Below are 16,495 nucleotides of genomic sequence, written 5' to 3'. Positions count from 1 at the left end.
AGAGTCGCCACTGCAACCAGTGACCACATCAGAGGGCATCACGTGTTGACGGGACCAGCATGACAGTGGGGGTGGGGGGAGGGCAGCTTTTTTTTTTTACATTGAGAAAAAATATAACAGATAAAAATATGATACTTCATGAGCTTTACTCTTTATTCTCAACCCCTCTGCTTGCTGGTCAGTGAATGAAAACCTCTTGTTTGCTGTTGTTTCTTGAGGAAAGATTGCCCATATTGTAGTGCTGCTCACTGTGTAACTGTGGCTGGACATGGACATTCAGTCTGTGAATGTCAACCTTAAAGGTTTCCATTCACTGCCAGCAAGCAGATGTAGGAAAGCTAGGGGACCTCCACTGGCAGCTGAACTAGCCTGTGCTTAACCCCTGTGCTTAAATGGCTGCTTCAGTGCCATTTTCCCTCTCTTTAACTCTACCACATGTCTTTGGCACAGAAAGGAGCAGTTAAGGGCTCTCTGCCCATCACCCACGTGTCAGTAAGGAGCCGTGCACGGACATCGCCGTCCTTTTCTAGAACGTGTGCGGTATAGGCGGGAATCTCTCCTCGTCAATCTGTGTGCCTTGGGACTGCTGAGCGAACCCCTAGGCCTGGGGAGTCCCATTGTCTCATCATTCTGCCAGCAGTAACACGGACTGACGGGAAGGTTGACATCCGATTGCTATTCCCTATGTGGAAATGAATACTGGTCTTGGGAAATAAGGGGAATAGATTATATGATTTATGTTCAGAAATGGTTACTAGTCTGTGCATTGATAGGATTGCGCTGGTTTCACACCGGAGTCTGTCTGCAGGAGCTCTGTACTGCCGGAGTCGCATAGCATCATAAATCAATATAATGCTATGTAATTCTTACAGTTCTGGAATGTATTGGATAACACTGACCGCATTAGGTCAGTGTTATCCAGTACATTCCAGACCTCTAAGGGTTACATAGCATCATAAATCAATATAATGCTATGCGACCCCGGCAGTGCTATGCAGACCAGGACAGCGGATCCTCCCCCTGTTCTTACGGATCTCTGCCTTCTCCTTGTGACCCCATAAGGACCCAGTCCTATAAAACACACTAATAAATCTGCATACGGGTGACTCGCCTCGTGTTATCAGCCGTGGACTGTGCGGCCCTAGTTGAAGTGTCTCCAGCAGCTCAGCGCCACAGCACAGACTCAACTCCAAAACTTGCCAGACTGCTGGAAGCGGGAGCACAAGCCACGCCCACCCTCTATGTCGGGTAATCTGAGGGGCGGATCTTCACCCAGCAGAAGTCTGCAGCGTGTGTCTGTCTGCTGGATGAAAGCCTTTTTTTTCTTAGAGGCAGAGCAGCGAGCGGAGGGTCTAGGCGCAAATGGCGACAAGACTACAAAGTCTTGTCGCCATTTAGCAGTTCTAAGTCGCATTGGCGACCATTTTGGTCGCCATCTGGAGCCCTGAACAGGTAACCTTACAGTAGCCATGACATTGGCATCACAGGCATGATTACACCGACATAGATCACCTCTATACACAAACAAGGGTCCACAATAGGTGATATCGCAGCTTATCTACTCCCTCTTGATCTCTGCACAGGTCACAGAGCATGCCTAGAAAACTCTCCCATAGAGGTTAATGAGGTCTAGTCCAGTAGGGCTGCAGCTAACGATTATTTGAATAATCGATTAGTTGCCGATTAATTACTACGATTAATCGATTAATCGGAAAAAACGACAAAATTACAAAACAGAGAGGTTTATATGATCTTACTTGAAAAATTATGTTCAAAGGCCATATTAAAACAAATTGTGGACGACACTATTATGGGGGATCTGTGGACGACACTATTATGGGGGATCTGTGGACGACACTATTATGGGGGATCTGTGGACGACACTATTATGGGGGATCTGTGGACGACACTATTATGGGGGATCTGTGGACGACACTATTATGGGGGATCTGTGGACGACACTATTATGGGGGATCTGTGGACGACACTATTATGGGGATCTGTGGACGACACTTATGGGGGATCTGTGGACGACACTTATGGGGGATCTGTGGACGACACTTATGGGGGATCTGTGGACGACACTTATGGGGGATCTGTGGACGACACTTATGGGGGATCTGTGGACGACACTTATGGGGGATCTGTGGACGACACTTATGGGGGATCTGTGGACGACACTTATGGGGGATCTGTGGACGACACTTATGGGGGATCTGTGGACGACACTTATGGGGGATCTGTGGACGACACTTATGGGGGATCTGTGGACGACACTTATGGGGGATCTGTGGACGACACTTATGGGGGATCTGTGGACGACACTTATGGGGGATCTGTGGACGACACTTATGGGGGATCTGTGGACGACACTTATGGGGGATCTGTGGACGACACTTATGGGGGATCTGTGGACGACACTTATGGGGGATCTGTGGACGACACTTATGGGGGATCTGTGGACGACACTTATGGGGGATCTGTGGACGACACTTATGGGGGATCTGTGGACGACACTTATGGGGGATCTGTGGACGGCGTAGTTATGGAGAGGGGGGTCTGTGGACGGCGTAGTTATGGAGAGGGGGGTCTGTGCACTGTTATGGGCATAACAGTGCACAGATCCCTTTCCTCATAACAGTGCACAGACCCCCCTCCCCATAGCAGTGCCATAGACAGATCCTCCCCCCTCCCCATAGCAGTGCTATACACAGACCCCCCCTTCCCATAGCAGTGCCATAGACAGATCCCCCCTCCCCCTTCCCCCTAACAGCCCCGGCCCCGATGCTTGCATCTTTATTTTACCTTTTTACAATGACGCTCCCGCTCCTGTAACAGCCAGGCAGAGCGGACGGCGGCGTAACGTCACTCAATCACGTGACGCGCCTGCTCCGCCCACTTCATGAATGAAGGAGGCGGAGCAGGCGTGTCACGTGAGTGAGTGACGTTACGCCGCCGTCCGCTCTGCCTGGCTGGCTGTTACAGGAGCGGGAGCGTCATTGTAAAAAGGTAAAATAAAGATGCAGCGCCCGCCCGCCCGAATAGCAACGAATCGGCGATTATTCGATAACTGGATTCGTCGACAACGAATCCAGTTATCGAATATAATCGATTACATCGATTAATCGTTGCAGCCCTATAGTCCAGTCTATTGTGTATGTGGTTGCGCCCAAAGAAACATTCAGTCCCGATATATTTTAGGCCTAGCGGCCAGTGTGAAAACTGCATGGATTGAAATTTTATTTTTTATATGGATAATATAATTTTTTTTATTTTTTTTTTACTTATTACACACACATAAAAATGTTTAACATAAAACTTTATTTTCTGATGACAGTCCATTTAAAAGAAATGCGACACCAAAAATGTTATCTGCCAGTTAAAACCAGTTTTTTTTTTCTAATCCGTTTTAAATTTTCCAATTGCAGATTTAGGCTACTTTCACATTTGCGTTCGGGGCTCCGCTTGCGAGTTCCATTTAAAGGCTCTCACAAGCGGCCCCGAACGCATCCATACTGCCCTAATGCATTCTGAGTGGATGCGGAGCCGCTCAGAATGCATCAGTCTGGCAGCGTTTGGCCTCCGCTCCGCTGGCGGACACCTGAACGCTGCTTGCAGCGTTCGGGTGTCCGCCTGGCCGTGCGGAGGCAAACGGATCCGTCCAGACTTACAATCTAAGTCAATGGGGACGGATCAGTTTGAATTTGACACTATATGGCTCAATTAGCAAACGGATCCGTCCCCCATTGACTTTCAATGTAAAGTCTGGACGTATCCGTCTGCAGCCACTTTCACACTTAGAATTTTTTCTACAATATAATGCAGATGGATCAGTTCTGAACGGATCCAATCGTCTGCATTATATGAGCGGATCCGGATCCGCTCTGAACGCAAGTGTGAAAGTAGCCTTACTTATTATTTTTACCAAACATGATTATGGTCATCTTGCCTGAGCTGTTGTTAACCCCTTAAGTGATTGTTTTTTCGTCACATATTTTACTTCATGACACTGGTAAAATGAAGTTAAAAATTTTTATTTATATAAAAAAAATAAAAAAATTTACCAAAAAGTTGTAAAAAATTGCAAATTTCCAAGTTTCAATTTCTCTACTGCTATAATACCTAGTAATACCTCCAAAAATAATTACTTTACATTCCCCATATGTCTACTTCATGTTTGGATCATTTTGGGAATGATATTTTATTTTTTGGGGGATGTTACAAGGCTTAGAAGTTTAGAAGCAAATCTTGAAATTGTTCAGAATTTTTCAAAAATCCAATTTTTAGGGACCAGTTCAGGTCTGAAGTCACTTTGCGAGGCTTACATAATAGAAACCACCCAAAAATGACCCCATTCTAGAAACTACACCCTGAAGGTATTCAAAACTGATTTTACAAACTGTTAACCCTTTAGGTGTTCCACAAGAATTCATGGAAAATAGAGATACAATTTCAAAATTTCACTTTTTTGGCAGAGTTTCCATTTTAATAATTTGTTTCCAGTTACAAAGCAAGGGTCAACAGCCAAACCAAACTCAATATTTATGGCCCTGATTCTGTAGTTTACAGAAACACCCCATATGTGGTCGTAAACAACTGTACGGGCACACGGCAGGGGCGCAGAAGGAAATGAATGCCATACGGTTTTTGGAAGGCAGATTTAGCTGGACTGTTTTTTTTGGACACCATGTCCCATTTGAAGCCCCCCTGATGCACCCCTAGAGTAGAAACTCCAAAAAAGTGGCCCCATTTTAGAAACTACGGGATAGGGTGGCAGTATTGTTGGTAGTGGTTTAGGGTACATATGATTTTTGGTTGCTCTATATTACACTTTTTGTGAGGGAAGATAAGAAATAGCTGTTTTGGCACAGTTTTTATTTTTTGTTATTTACAACATTCATCTGACAGGTTAGATCATGTGATATTTTTATAGACCAGGTTGTCACGGATGCGGCAATACCTAATATGTATACTTTTTTTTTTTTTTTATGCGAGTTTTACACAATGATTTCATTTTTGAAGCAAAAAAATTAATAAATCATGTTTTAGTGTTTCCATAGTCTGAGAGCGATAATTTTTTCAGTTTTTGGGCGATTACCTTGGGTAGGGTATGATTTTTGCGGGATGAGATGACAGTTTTATTGTCACTATTTTGGGGTGTGTGTGACTTTTTGATCGCTTGCTATTACACTTTTTGTGATGTAAGGTGACAAAACATTGTTTATTTAGCACAGTTTTTATTTTAAATTTTTACAGTGTTTATCTGAGGGGTTAGGTAATGTGATATTTTTATAGAGCCAGTCGATACGAATGCGGCGATACCAAATATGTATACTTTTTTTATTTAAGTTTTATACAATAACAGCTTTTTTTTTTCTTTTATGATGTTTTAGTGTCTCCATATTCTGAGCCATAGTTTTTTTTTTTACTTTTTGGGCGATAGTCTCAGGTAGGGGCTAATTTTTTTGCGTGATGAGGTGACTGTTAGATTGGTACTATTTTGGTGGGCAAACGCCATTTTGATCGCTTGCTGTTGTACTTTTTGTGATGTAAGGTGACCAAAAAAAAAAGGTTTATTTAGCACAGTTTTTATTTTTTACGGTGTTCATCTGAGGGGTTAGGTCATGTGATATTAGGTATCGACTGACTCTATAAACATATGTATTAGGCTTAGTGGCTAGTGCAAAAACTGCAGGATTTTATGTTTTTTAATTATAGATATTGATGTAAAATTCTAAATATCCATAAAAGTCTTTAAAAAATTAAATATTAAACATAAAGTGACTTAAACAATAGGCCGTTTTTTTTTAAGCTCTGCCACAGATGGACAGCTCTGATGCAATTAACAAGCTGGGCATCTGTGCCAGTAATGCCTTGTTCACTGTTGAGATATCTTGTATATTTCATTTCAGTAAAAATAGGATGCCTAGAACACCGTCATAGACTTCTAGTCTATGAACAGAACACAGGCTGGTGTGACGACAAAAAAAGAAAGAAGTTAGACTGTCAGATGCCAACAGGGCACTTTTCTACCTTGGAGTCCTATTATACTAACATACCATATTTACTTTTTTTCCCCTATACATCTGATGTGAACCAGCATTAGACACTATGAGGACATGTTTCCAGCAAATATAAAGATTCAAGAATAAAAGGGTCTGTCTCTCTACAAGATAAATGCCACTTACTGAAGTGAAAGTTAATAATGTATTGTGATTTTCCATATTGCTTTCTTTGCTGGCTGGATTCATTTTTCCATCACATTATACACTGCTCGTTTCCAAGGTTACGACAATCCTACAATCCATCAGTGGTGGTCGTGCTTGCACACTATAGGAAAAAGCGTCAGCCTCTCTGGTGGCCAGGACCATGGCAGTGCACATAGGCTGGTGCTTTTTTCTATATTGTGCAAGCACAAGCACAACCACCACTGACGGATTGCAGGTGGTCTGTAACCATGGAAACAAGCAGTGTAAAATGTGATGGAAAAATGAATGTCCATATTGCTTCCTTTGCCGTCTGCAATCACAATACATTGCTAAGTGCCTTCTATTAACTTTCTTAACATGATAACCCCTTTAATGTTAAGAGGATTTCTCTTTACAGCCATTGACACTTAATTTCTAATATCACACCACTCCCTCAGGAGAGAAGAATTATGCTAGGGAACATACCTTGAGCCACTTATCAACACATTTTGCATGGAACTCATGGTTACAAGGTAACACTCTGAGGAGCTGCCGACTTTCAAAGTCACTAAAACACACCACACACCTGGAAGTAGAAGGAAAAAAAAAAAAACATTTCATCATACATCAAGTCCTTTAACGCCAACTAACGGAACTGTTCAAGTATTGGGGGAAGCAAGAATTCTACTGCGCAGGCTTTTTGCCATGGTTCAATCCCAACACACATCTTAAAGGGCTGTCTCACTTCAGTAAGTGGCATTTATCATGTAGAGAAAGTTAATACAAGGCACTTACTAATGTATTGTGATTGTCCATATTGCTTCCTTGGCTGGCTGGATTTATTTTTCCATCTCATTATACACTGCTCATTTCCATGGTTACAACCATCCTGTAACCCAGCAGCGGTGGTTGTGCTTGCACATTATAGGAAAAGGCACAAGCCTATGTGCGCTCCCACTGTCACGGCCACCAAATAGGCCGGCGCTTTTGTCTATACTGTGCAAGCACAGCCACCACTGATGGATTGCAGGGTGGTCATAACCCCTGGATACGAGCAGTGTATAATGTGATGGAAAAATGTATCCAGCCAGCAAAGGAAGCAATATGGATAACAATACATTAGTAAATGGCTTGTATTAACTTTCTCTACATAATAAATGTCATTCGTTGAAGTGAGACAACTTCTTTAAAACAGAACTGCCCAACTAGACCCCTCACATAATGGGCAGCAACATAGCACCAAGCTGTCTCTACGGATCACTGGTAGACATGTTATAATGGGAAAAATCTGATCTGTTCCTTAATAAGGTGGTCAAATGAAGAGAATTGGGAAGACAATAGAGGGGCCAATTATGGCCTATCCACTAGAAAACAGATTCTTTGGGCTTCCTTTACACACATTTTTGTGCCAGTTGCAGATTTAATGGCCTTGTAAAAATGCTCTGGTCACATATATGCACTATACTGCTGCACAATATCATTCCTAATAAATAGGACTGAAGGTGACAAATTATGCATAGCTACTCACAGGGTTTGCTCAGACTGGTGGCTCTCAAGGTTGAAGCGGTAAGATGGAAGCTGCTCTATGTTGGCTTTGGTGAGTCCACGCGGCTTTGCTTCTCCTAAACGTTCAGCTAAGTTAAGCAGTGCCTAGGGGCAAAAAATGAACATGGGTTGTCAAACTTTACAGGCAGCAACGGTAAGAACAGCTTTCTGGACTGGGGTGGTGGCCAAATCTAACCTCATAGTTCTCCATTTCAACATCATCCACATCCAAATCCAAGCTGATTGCTGGGCCCACAGAGGTGGGGGATACAGGAAGCATGGAGCTGCAAGAAGAATAGCACCGAGTTCAGAAAATGAGTTGCAATAAGTACAGCATACATAAAAAGAACATGCTGCTGCTGCTACAAAATATGGCAAATGTCGGTGCAAACAACCATTCTTAGTAATGTAATAAGGAATACTTACAGGAAGTAGGGCAGAAAACTAGGGTAATATGAAGGAGGCAGTGCAGGAGGCGGCAGTGGTTGCTGCAGACGATAACGTTGGGTATTTAATCGCCGTGGCATCAGATGAGCGTATGGCTACAGCAAAACAGAATACCACACAATCATAAAAAGGTACAAGATTCAATTCAAAAATGATTCCTTATTAAAAGGGTATTCTGGTTAGAGAAAGTTATCCCCTATCCACAGATAGGGGATAACTATAAAAGACTGGTGGAACCCTCACCGATTGTAAAAACAGGGGCCCCCTACCCCTGGATCCCGCTTAAAGTGGACAAGCGACTGGTCACAAATGCATGATAGCACTTCATTCATTTTTATGGGAGATAGCCAAGTGCTGTACTCCTGTGAATAGGGGATAACTTTTCCTAATTGGAATACCCATTTAAGCACGAGGTGAAACTTTAACATGTCCATGTTATTTTCCTAGATTCTATGAGAGTGGTCTAAATACAGGGTTAAACAGTATGAATGCAATACATAGAGCTCTCACGAGCAAGGAGCTTCAATAAGAAAAGCCAACAGGAAAATAAAGGCCTTGCTTATAAAATGTAAATGGGGAATGACATGTTCACTATTCACATATTATTCATTGATATGTGGTACAAAAAGATACCACACCTTTGGCAAACTTACCACTGGAAAGGACAGCTCCTGGTGCAGTGCATCATGGGAGAGGTAATGCATGGGCACTGAATGGGGCAATGTAGGCACAGGGTGAGAGTGGTGGAATGGGAAGTTGCCCATGTGATGTTGGTCACCTCGAAGATCCAACTCATTGTCTATCCTTTGCAGTGGCTACAAAATGTTTAAAATAAAATTGGAAACCATTACCGAAAAGATCCCACCTTATTTAGTTGACTAAAAAGTGAGAAGTGTGCACGTGTTTATGCAGATAGAACTTGTGCTCCATTCGGAAGTATCTAAAGCAGAAATAACTGCTAAAATGGGCACTACAGTTAACGTGTAAATGTCATTTTTTTACTGTGTAGGGACAGTGAGTGGGTTTCTGCAACAAATTATAAAAATGTTAAATCTTATTAGAAAACTGTATGTATAGTTTCCCCTCTTCTATAACGGAGGGTAGCTAAGGAGAACCTGTCTTCAGCGTTCTTCTAAAAGTTAATGACACCAGATAACTGGCTTCTCAGATGTGTAACAGAGCTTACTGAGACTAACGTGACCCTGCAGTTACTGGAGAGCTCCCCTCCATCTTCCCAGCATTCCTCTGGTTAGCACTGGGTAGTCATAAAGAAGGGCGAGGCTGTGGCATTGTTCCTGTATACCTCCTGTCAGCGCTGAATGCTGTAGCCCTACTCCTGTATCTTCTCAACGCTAAGCAGAGAAGAGCTGGGAAGGTAAGGGGGAGAGCTCCTGCCAGTGATCAGCGCTGACAGCAGGGTCACATTGGTCTTAGTAAGCTCTGGGAGCAGCTAGGACAGGGAGACCAGAGGTCAGCTGAGAAGCTTGCCTCTGCATCATACAGTTTTCCAGTGTTTAGTAGAACGTTGACGATGGATTCTCCTTAACCCCCAGACTTTATATACAGTTTACTTCACATATGAAAATTAACACATTTCTCTGATAAAGTGTATTACAAAAAACACTTGCTGTCACTATACATAAAAAAAACAAAACAAAATGGAGGCGTGTGGAACAAGCACATCTTAAACCACTGGTGTAACTTAACTATGTCCAGGTGAGCATGAAAAGTGCACTCAAGACAAAGAAAGTGAGAAGCACTTTAAACCACACAGACTTTATATTTTTTTTATAATCTATATTGCTGAATTGTTCCTTTATGAGGACTACAAGCATTTACTAGAACAGACATGTCAGGAGAATAATCAGGATGTATTATCTTATTTACAAAAAGGCCCCAAATACATCACACACAGGGAAAAAAAAAAAAAAAAAAAAATAATAAAATAAAAAACGCACTATACAGAGATTGGGCATTTCTGTCTTCTAGAAAGCTGTATAACTGTATACCATATGTTCTGTACCACAGGGCCTCAAGGAGAAGGACAAGAATACACAATGTTTTATGAATCGCACTGTTAGCTCGGCACTTACCATTCTCTGTGGTTGCACTGTAACAAATGGAGTAAGAGAGGCCATATGAGGTGGCTGGTGTGGTGGCAGCGGTGGATGAGGATGCAAGATGTAATGATCGCTGGAGAGAAGAGGAGGAAATGGCTGGTACGAGACAGGAAGTTGCTGCATGGTGCACCCAGGGATGAGCTTAAAAGAAAAAGAGATAAGGTCTACTATGCTTTACATTACAAATGTAGCAATAATCAGTGTAAAATCAATAGTAACAAAAATAAGTAGTCTCTTATTTCAGACGGCACACTGGCACTACACAGTGAGGAACTACTGCAGCAGGAGCATTCTGGCCTTCCCAATGCCGAAGAGTCTGTGTCACACAGATCCTGAATAGGTCCTTCACAGAATGTAGATTTTAACAAGGCGGCACAGAGAGGTTTTCTTCTCATGGATTCTGTGGCATGTGGCACACTGTGCCATATTACAGAGCTATTCTTCCCTAGGGGAGTACATGCAAGCTTTCACAATTACACCCTTCTGTTAGCATGATGCCTACAATCCAATTTATACCTTGTACGCACTTTTCCACACAAAGCACAAGATTGTACTCCTTGCCTCATGGGTTCCAATACCGATTTTAGCTTGTTTTCTTTTTAAACATACTCAATAAATCTGCATTGCCTCAATTAAAATTGATTTATTATTTTTTTTGTTAAAGGGACCCCATTTTATTTTTAACCACCTAAATGTGGACATTCTATGTATTTCTTTTTTTATGTATTCAACTTCCTGCCCTGGCTTTTAAATTTCTTTTGTGTTTGGACTTTTAGCACTGCTTTACAGGGGCCGTGCCACCATAAAATGTTTATATAAACCACCAGGAATTTTTGGAACTTACTTTCTGTTACGACAATGCTCCAGTGTTAAGATATTCTCTTTACTTCATTATAATGGTGCCCCCTGGTGTTTAATCTGTATAGTAATGTGCATGTCCACCTACTGGAGTGTCCAATCCATCCTTTAACTGCCACCAGCTATATCTACTGTTAAAGGTCCTTTTACACACACTTATCAGGCAATTATCTAAACATTTCCAATCATTCGAACATAATTGTGAATAGTTCAGTATGTGTGATATTCCACAAAGACTCACCAAATATACAAGAGCACACATAATATAACATCATAGTTTATTAGTCAATTATTCATACAAAACATAATAAACAACATCCTTAAAAATAAGCAGTAGTGCATGAAGTACTGTAGCAGCATGTACCCCCATAGAGTTCACCGATTCATGTACTGCAAGCTCGGACATGCTATAGCCGTTGGGGTCCGACTCAATTGTCAACAACTGACCTCACAAAACGGATAAGGCTACTTTCACACTAGCGTTCGGCTGTCCGCTCGTGAGCTCCGTTTGAAGGGGCTCACGAGCGGACCCGAACGCTTCCGTCCAGCCCTAATGCAGTCTGAATGGATGCGGATCCGCTCAGACTGCATCAGTCTGGCGGCGTTCAGCCTCCGCTCCGCTCGCCTCCGCACGGACAGGCGGACAGCTGAACGCTGCTTGCAGCGTTCGGGTGTCCGCCTGGCCGTGCGGAGGCGTGCGGATCCGTCCAGACTTACAATGTAAGTCAATGGGGACGGATCCGTTTGAAGATGCCACAATATGGCTCAATCTTCAAGCGGATCCGTCCCCCATTGACTTTACATTGAAAGTCTGGACGGATCCGTCCGAGGCTATTTTCACACTTAGCTTTTATATGCCAAAATAATGCAGACGGATCCGTTCTGAACGGAGCCTCCGTCTGCATTATTATGATCGGATCCGTTCAGAACGGATCCGATCGAACGCTAGTGTGAAAGTAGCCTAAAACATCCACAGCCCCGTACAAGAACTTGCATAAGACAATGACTAATTGCCAAAGTATGGTGGTCACACAGCCAGTGCCCAGAGAATGATTTCCAATAAGACCTAAAAGCATAAACCAATCTGAACCAAACAAACAAATAATGAAACTACTGCAAGGTAAACAGTGACAAATACTGACCAGGGACCTGGAGGAGACATCTTCAACTCATAGCAGCAGTACAATGGACAATGGATTACCCATCTATATAGAAGGCTTCAGGGCACGACTATAATAGCCGACGCCAGGATTGCAAGGGCATGGGACTGTATTGGCGATCCCATAGTGAGGCCACGGGTCTTCTTTAATGCCACTGTCACAGGACAGCATTTAGTTGTTTTTTTTTAATCAGTGCTCGTAAACCAAAACCTGAAGTGGGTCCAATGCACAGAACAGGCAGAAAGCTTTCTATTACACTTTTTCTCTGTAGGATTCACTCCTGGTTTTGGCTTACAAATGCTGATGAAAAATACTGACTGTTTGAAAGTGATCCAAGACATAGACTAGAATGTGACATCCATATTACTAGTCATTCAATTTCTCTACTTTTCTCTCAGGCTCCTGGAGCCTCCTCGGTTGACAGGCACAAACACAGCAGCTCAAGGTCTCCACAATGCATTATGACAAGTGGAGTGCTTTGTTGCAATGGGTGTATTTCGGCTCTTATGGAACACTCTTTAGCAAGGAGACAAAACACCAGTCAGCAGTGGCACTGGGTAAATGAAATAAAAAAAACCTTTTTTCCCATTTTCTTTGTCACTCACCGGAGGAGGAAGGCAGCAGAGGGGGTAGTGTTGGCCACTGAACATGACAGAACATGCTGGCAACTGCTGGGTGCTGCACCCCGGTATGTGCTGCCCGGTGTGTAAAGGAAAGCCTTGGGTTACCGTTGTAACAGTATATGACAGAGGGACAGGTCCCTGGTGTACCTAGAAAACAATACAAATTAACGACTGTACTACTGAGGCAGTATATGGAACCTACAATAAATGTCTCAAACTTCTATTGAATGCACATTAAAAGCAAAATAAAAAAAGTTTGGAACTGCGCCGTTTTCAAACTGTCACAAAACAATGGACTCTACCAAAGATTTTATTTATTTTTTAGGTCCAATTGAACGTGATGATCATCAGACGATTATCAGGAACAAACATTCCTACAAACGCTCATTCTCAATAATTTGCCTGCGTAAACATGTCACTGATGACCCGAGCAAGCGCTTGTTCACAAGGTGAAAGCATCGCTCATGCAGACACCAAAATCATCATTTGTAGGCAGCAGATTGCCTTGTGTACACAGCCATCTGCTGCCTAGAAAGAATTAATCTGTCTGGGGACAAGCAGTGGAAGTGACTGCTGCATGAAAAAAGCTACGTATAGAGGTCCGCAGCACTCGTCCAATTCAGTCAATGGTGTTTTATTTAATTAGGCAGCACTACATACCCTCCCATGGGGCAGACATCCAATTCTCTCGGTACCAAAAACAATGGTCCAAAGGGGGTGCTCGCAGATTGGGGTCCAGGCCAAGGGTCCCTTGATGCACTAGTGATTCAAAAGGATCCACAGCACTCTTCCATTATCAAAAATCCTATTCTTTATTTGTCCGACAGCATACAATGAAAGCGACGTTTCGACTTAAGTCTTTATCAAGCCTAGGCTTCATAAAAAGACTTGTTTAAGTCGAAACGTCGCTTTCATTGTATGCTGTCGGACAAATAAAGAATAGGATTTTTGATAATGGAAGAGTGCTGTGGATTACATTTTGGGTAAGAGAAGCAATAAAAAAAAATATAAAAAAATAAATAAAAAAGTCAAAATTTGCCATTTTGACCCTTTTTTTTCCCGTTACGCCATATTGGATTTTTTTTTTCTATTTTAATAGTATGGGCATTTTCGGTTGCGGCGATTCCCATGATGCTTATATTTATTGTTATTTAGGTATTTACTTTTAAATTATACGGAAAGGGGGCGATTTAAACTTTTATACAATTTTTTTTTTTGTGATCATTATGTGCTTCATATATGAGCTTATTACATTTTAGTTTTAATTTTGGTTTATCGGGAATTTATTAGCTAATTTTGCTCACTTTTGCTCAGGTCTTACCCTGGCCTGCCACCTGGTGGCCAAAATAAGAATTGCAGTTTGAATACTGTTAGCTTACTCAGTAAGGCTCCATTCACACGCCGTGGTGTGTTGCGGACTCACAAATTGCGGATCCGCAACACACCCGCCCAAAACCCCTATAGAAATGCCTATTCTTGTCCGCAGCTGCGGACAAGAATAGGACATGTTCTATCTTTTGCGGAGCTGCGGACCCGAAGATCTGGGCCGCGCTCCGCAAATGTGGACAGCACACTGTGTGCTGTCCACATCCATTCCATCCCCATAGAAAATGAATGGGTCCGCACCCGTTCCGCAAAATTGGATGCGGACGTGTGAATGGACCCTAAAGCTACCAGTATTCAGCGCAACTACCTATGCCCAGATTGGACACACGAGGCATAGGTAGGAAGCCCAGAAGTGCGAGCATTAGTGACGGTCAGGGTAATTAGCTGCAGGTCTCTGCTATATGAGAAACACATCAATCTCAACTATGAGAAATCCAATTACCTGCTCATGAAGGTCAACCATGAATGGGGTTTGCTGGGTGGAGTGTGCAGTGGGGTGGAGCATTCGTGGTGGAGTGCTGGTGAGGGCAAAAACTCTGTGTTCATCTACAGGAAAGAAAGTAGCCCGGAAAGAATTCTCATCCTGAATGAGGATGCCCTGTTGAGGTCTGTCCCTCCTGCCCCACTGACGCCTCGTTGGAGGACTATGAATAAAGGGAAAAAAAAATTGAGACAAAGAAAATATATTCCAGAAAGAAAAAACATGCATTTCCGATTATATGGAAAACCTCTCTAGAAACAAGTTTGCTTTGAATAAGACAAAGCAGTAAATTGACAGACATCATGAACTATGGTCTCTTCAATTTATGGCCAATTTGGGCATAACTTTGCATATTGCCATTACTAACAATACTCTCCCCAATCTTGCTGCAAGGTATCAAAACAACTATAGAAGAGAAAACTAAAGGGTCTGTTACACGAGCAGATGATCGGGAATGAGTTATTCAATAAAATGTATCTGTACAGCACCACCTGCTGTTTTTTTCTCTCATTTCTTTGACCTGCTCACCGAGATGGCCACACATGCTCAGTTTCATTCTCGACTGCCTCCTGAGCTGTGATAGGGAGAGCTGAGACACGCCCCCTTAGCCGCAACAGAAAAGACACTCCCCTTAAGCCACCAGCTTGATATAAATCTAGCAGAGCAATGAATTGTTGGGGGGAATCTATAGATCCATGTGAGGTACAGGGCTGGTTCTAGTTTTGACAAAAACATTGTTATGTACTATATGATTTCTGATTTTCATTTTTTGCATTAGTCAAGGGATAACTCCTTTAAGACCTCTATACATATTAGTCTATTGTCGGCTGAACCTGCCGAAAATGGCGGGTTTGCTCGACAGTGCATGGGGAGCTCCCAACTCTCCCCCCAACGGATGATGTCGGAGGAGAGACGGATAGGAAGAAGTGAATATTTTCACTTGATCCTTTTATTCTCCAAGGAGATAAGCCACCACCAGAAGTGTCTGGCAGCAGCTTTCTCCATTCTCCCCATTGAAAACACGTTCAGCTCAGTCAAACATGTATGTGTATGGGAAAGCTGGGAGGGAGTATAAAGAGCTGTCGGCTGAACAGTTCGGCCAGCAGCTACTGAATCTTTATGGGGACCTTTAGACTTTCCTTCTATTCCTGCTTCTCGCACAAGGCAAGCCTGGTTTGAAAACAATCACAGGCCTTAGTGGTTACATCGGCAGTGACGTATCCTGGTCCTGCAATGACTGGAAGTGGCCAGGGATGGAGCAGCGGTGGAATTGCAGACAGATAGGTCTTATTTTTCAAGTTAACGGGCACAGGTCTGGACCAAAGACAGACAACCCCCTTAAATCAGAAGTGGAGGAGTCAGCTAAACCAACCTACCTGTTGTCCTCATGTAAAATCTAGCCTATGCTATTTACCAGACTGTCGGAGCAGCATGACATTGTATTCAGGATAAGCTTGTAATTCTGAATTTCTGGCTTTAAACCGATCCAGAGAGTTGACAATCTTGAACCAAAACTATATCTAGGATTGTTATTTGATCAGTAGCCAAGACATCCAGGTAGAAATGGTACAAAAGTCTGGATTTCTACTACCCTGCCAGAGGGGGCACATGACCTCAGATGGCTGTCTAACATTGCTGGTTCATGCCATCATTTCTCTCATGTCTTTACTACTGAGGAGGAATACTA

The 16,495-nt window shown here is 42.8% G+C and overlaps 1 protein-coding gene across 6 annotated transcripts in view; it reads right to left on the bottom strand.

Moving 5' to 3' along the window:
• Positions 1 to 16,495, bottom strand: part of RNF44 (ring finger protein 44) — a 71,089-nt gene that overhangs the window by 13,010 nt on the left and 41,584 nt on the right. For all 6 annotated transcript variants that reach the window (XM_044280607.1, XM_044280610.1, XM_044280605.1 and 3 more), the window contains 8 exons: positions 14,770 to 14,971; positions 12,924 to 13,088; positions 10,274 to 10,441; positions 8,834 to 8,995; positions 8,160 to 8,275; positions 7,930 to 8,017; positions 7,717 to 7,838; positions 6,675 to 6,774 (listed from right to left, as the gene is read on the bottom strand). In XM_044280607.1, the coding sequence (XP_044136542.1) occupies positions 6,675 to 6,774; positions 7,717 to 7,838; positions 7,930 to 8,017; positions 8,160 to 8,275; positions 8,834 to 8,995; positions 10,274 to 10,441; positions 12,924 to 13,088; positions 14,770 to 14,971 (1,123 nt within the window). The remainder of the gene's footprint in view (positions 1 to 6,674; positions 6,775 to 7,716; positions 7,839 to 7,929; positions 8,018 to 8,159; positions 8,276 to 8,833; positions 8,996 to 10,273; positions 10,442 to 12,923; positions 13,089 to 14,769; positions 14,972 to 16,495) is intronic.

Source organism: Bufo gargarizans, chromosome 2 (genome assembly GCF_014858855.1).
Source record: "Bufo gargarizans isolate SCDJY-AF-19 chromosome 2, ASM1485885v1, whole genome shotgun sequence".
NCBI classification, from domain to species: Eukaryota; Metazoa; Chordata; class Amphibia; order Anura; family Bufonidae; genus Bufo; species Bufo gargarizans.
Note: the sequence above shows the minus strand (reverse complement) of the source record. Positions and strands in the feature narration are given on the sequence as shown.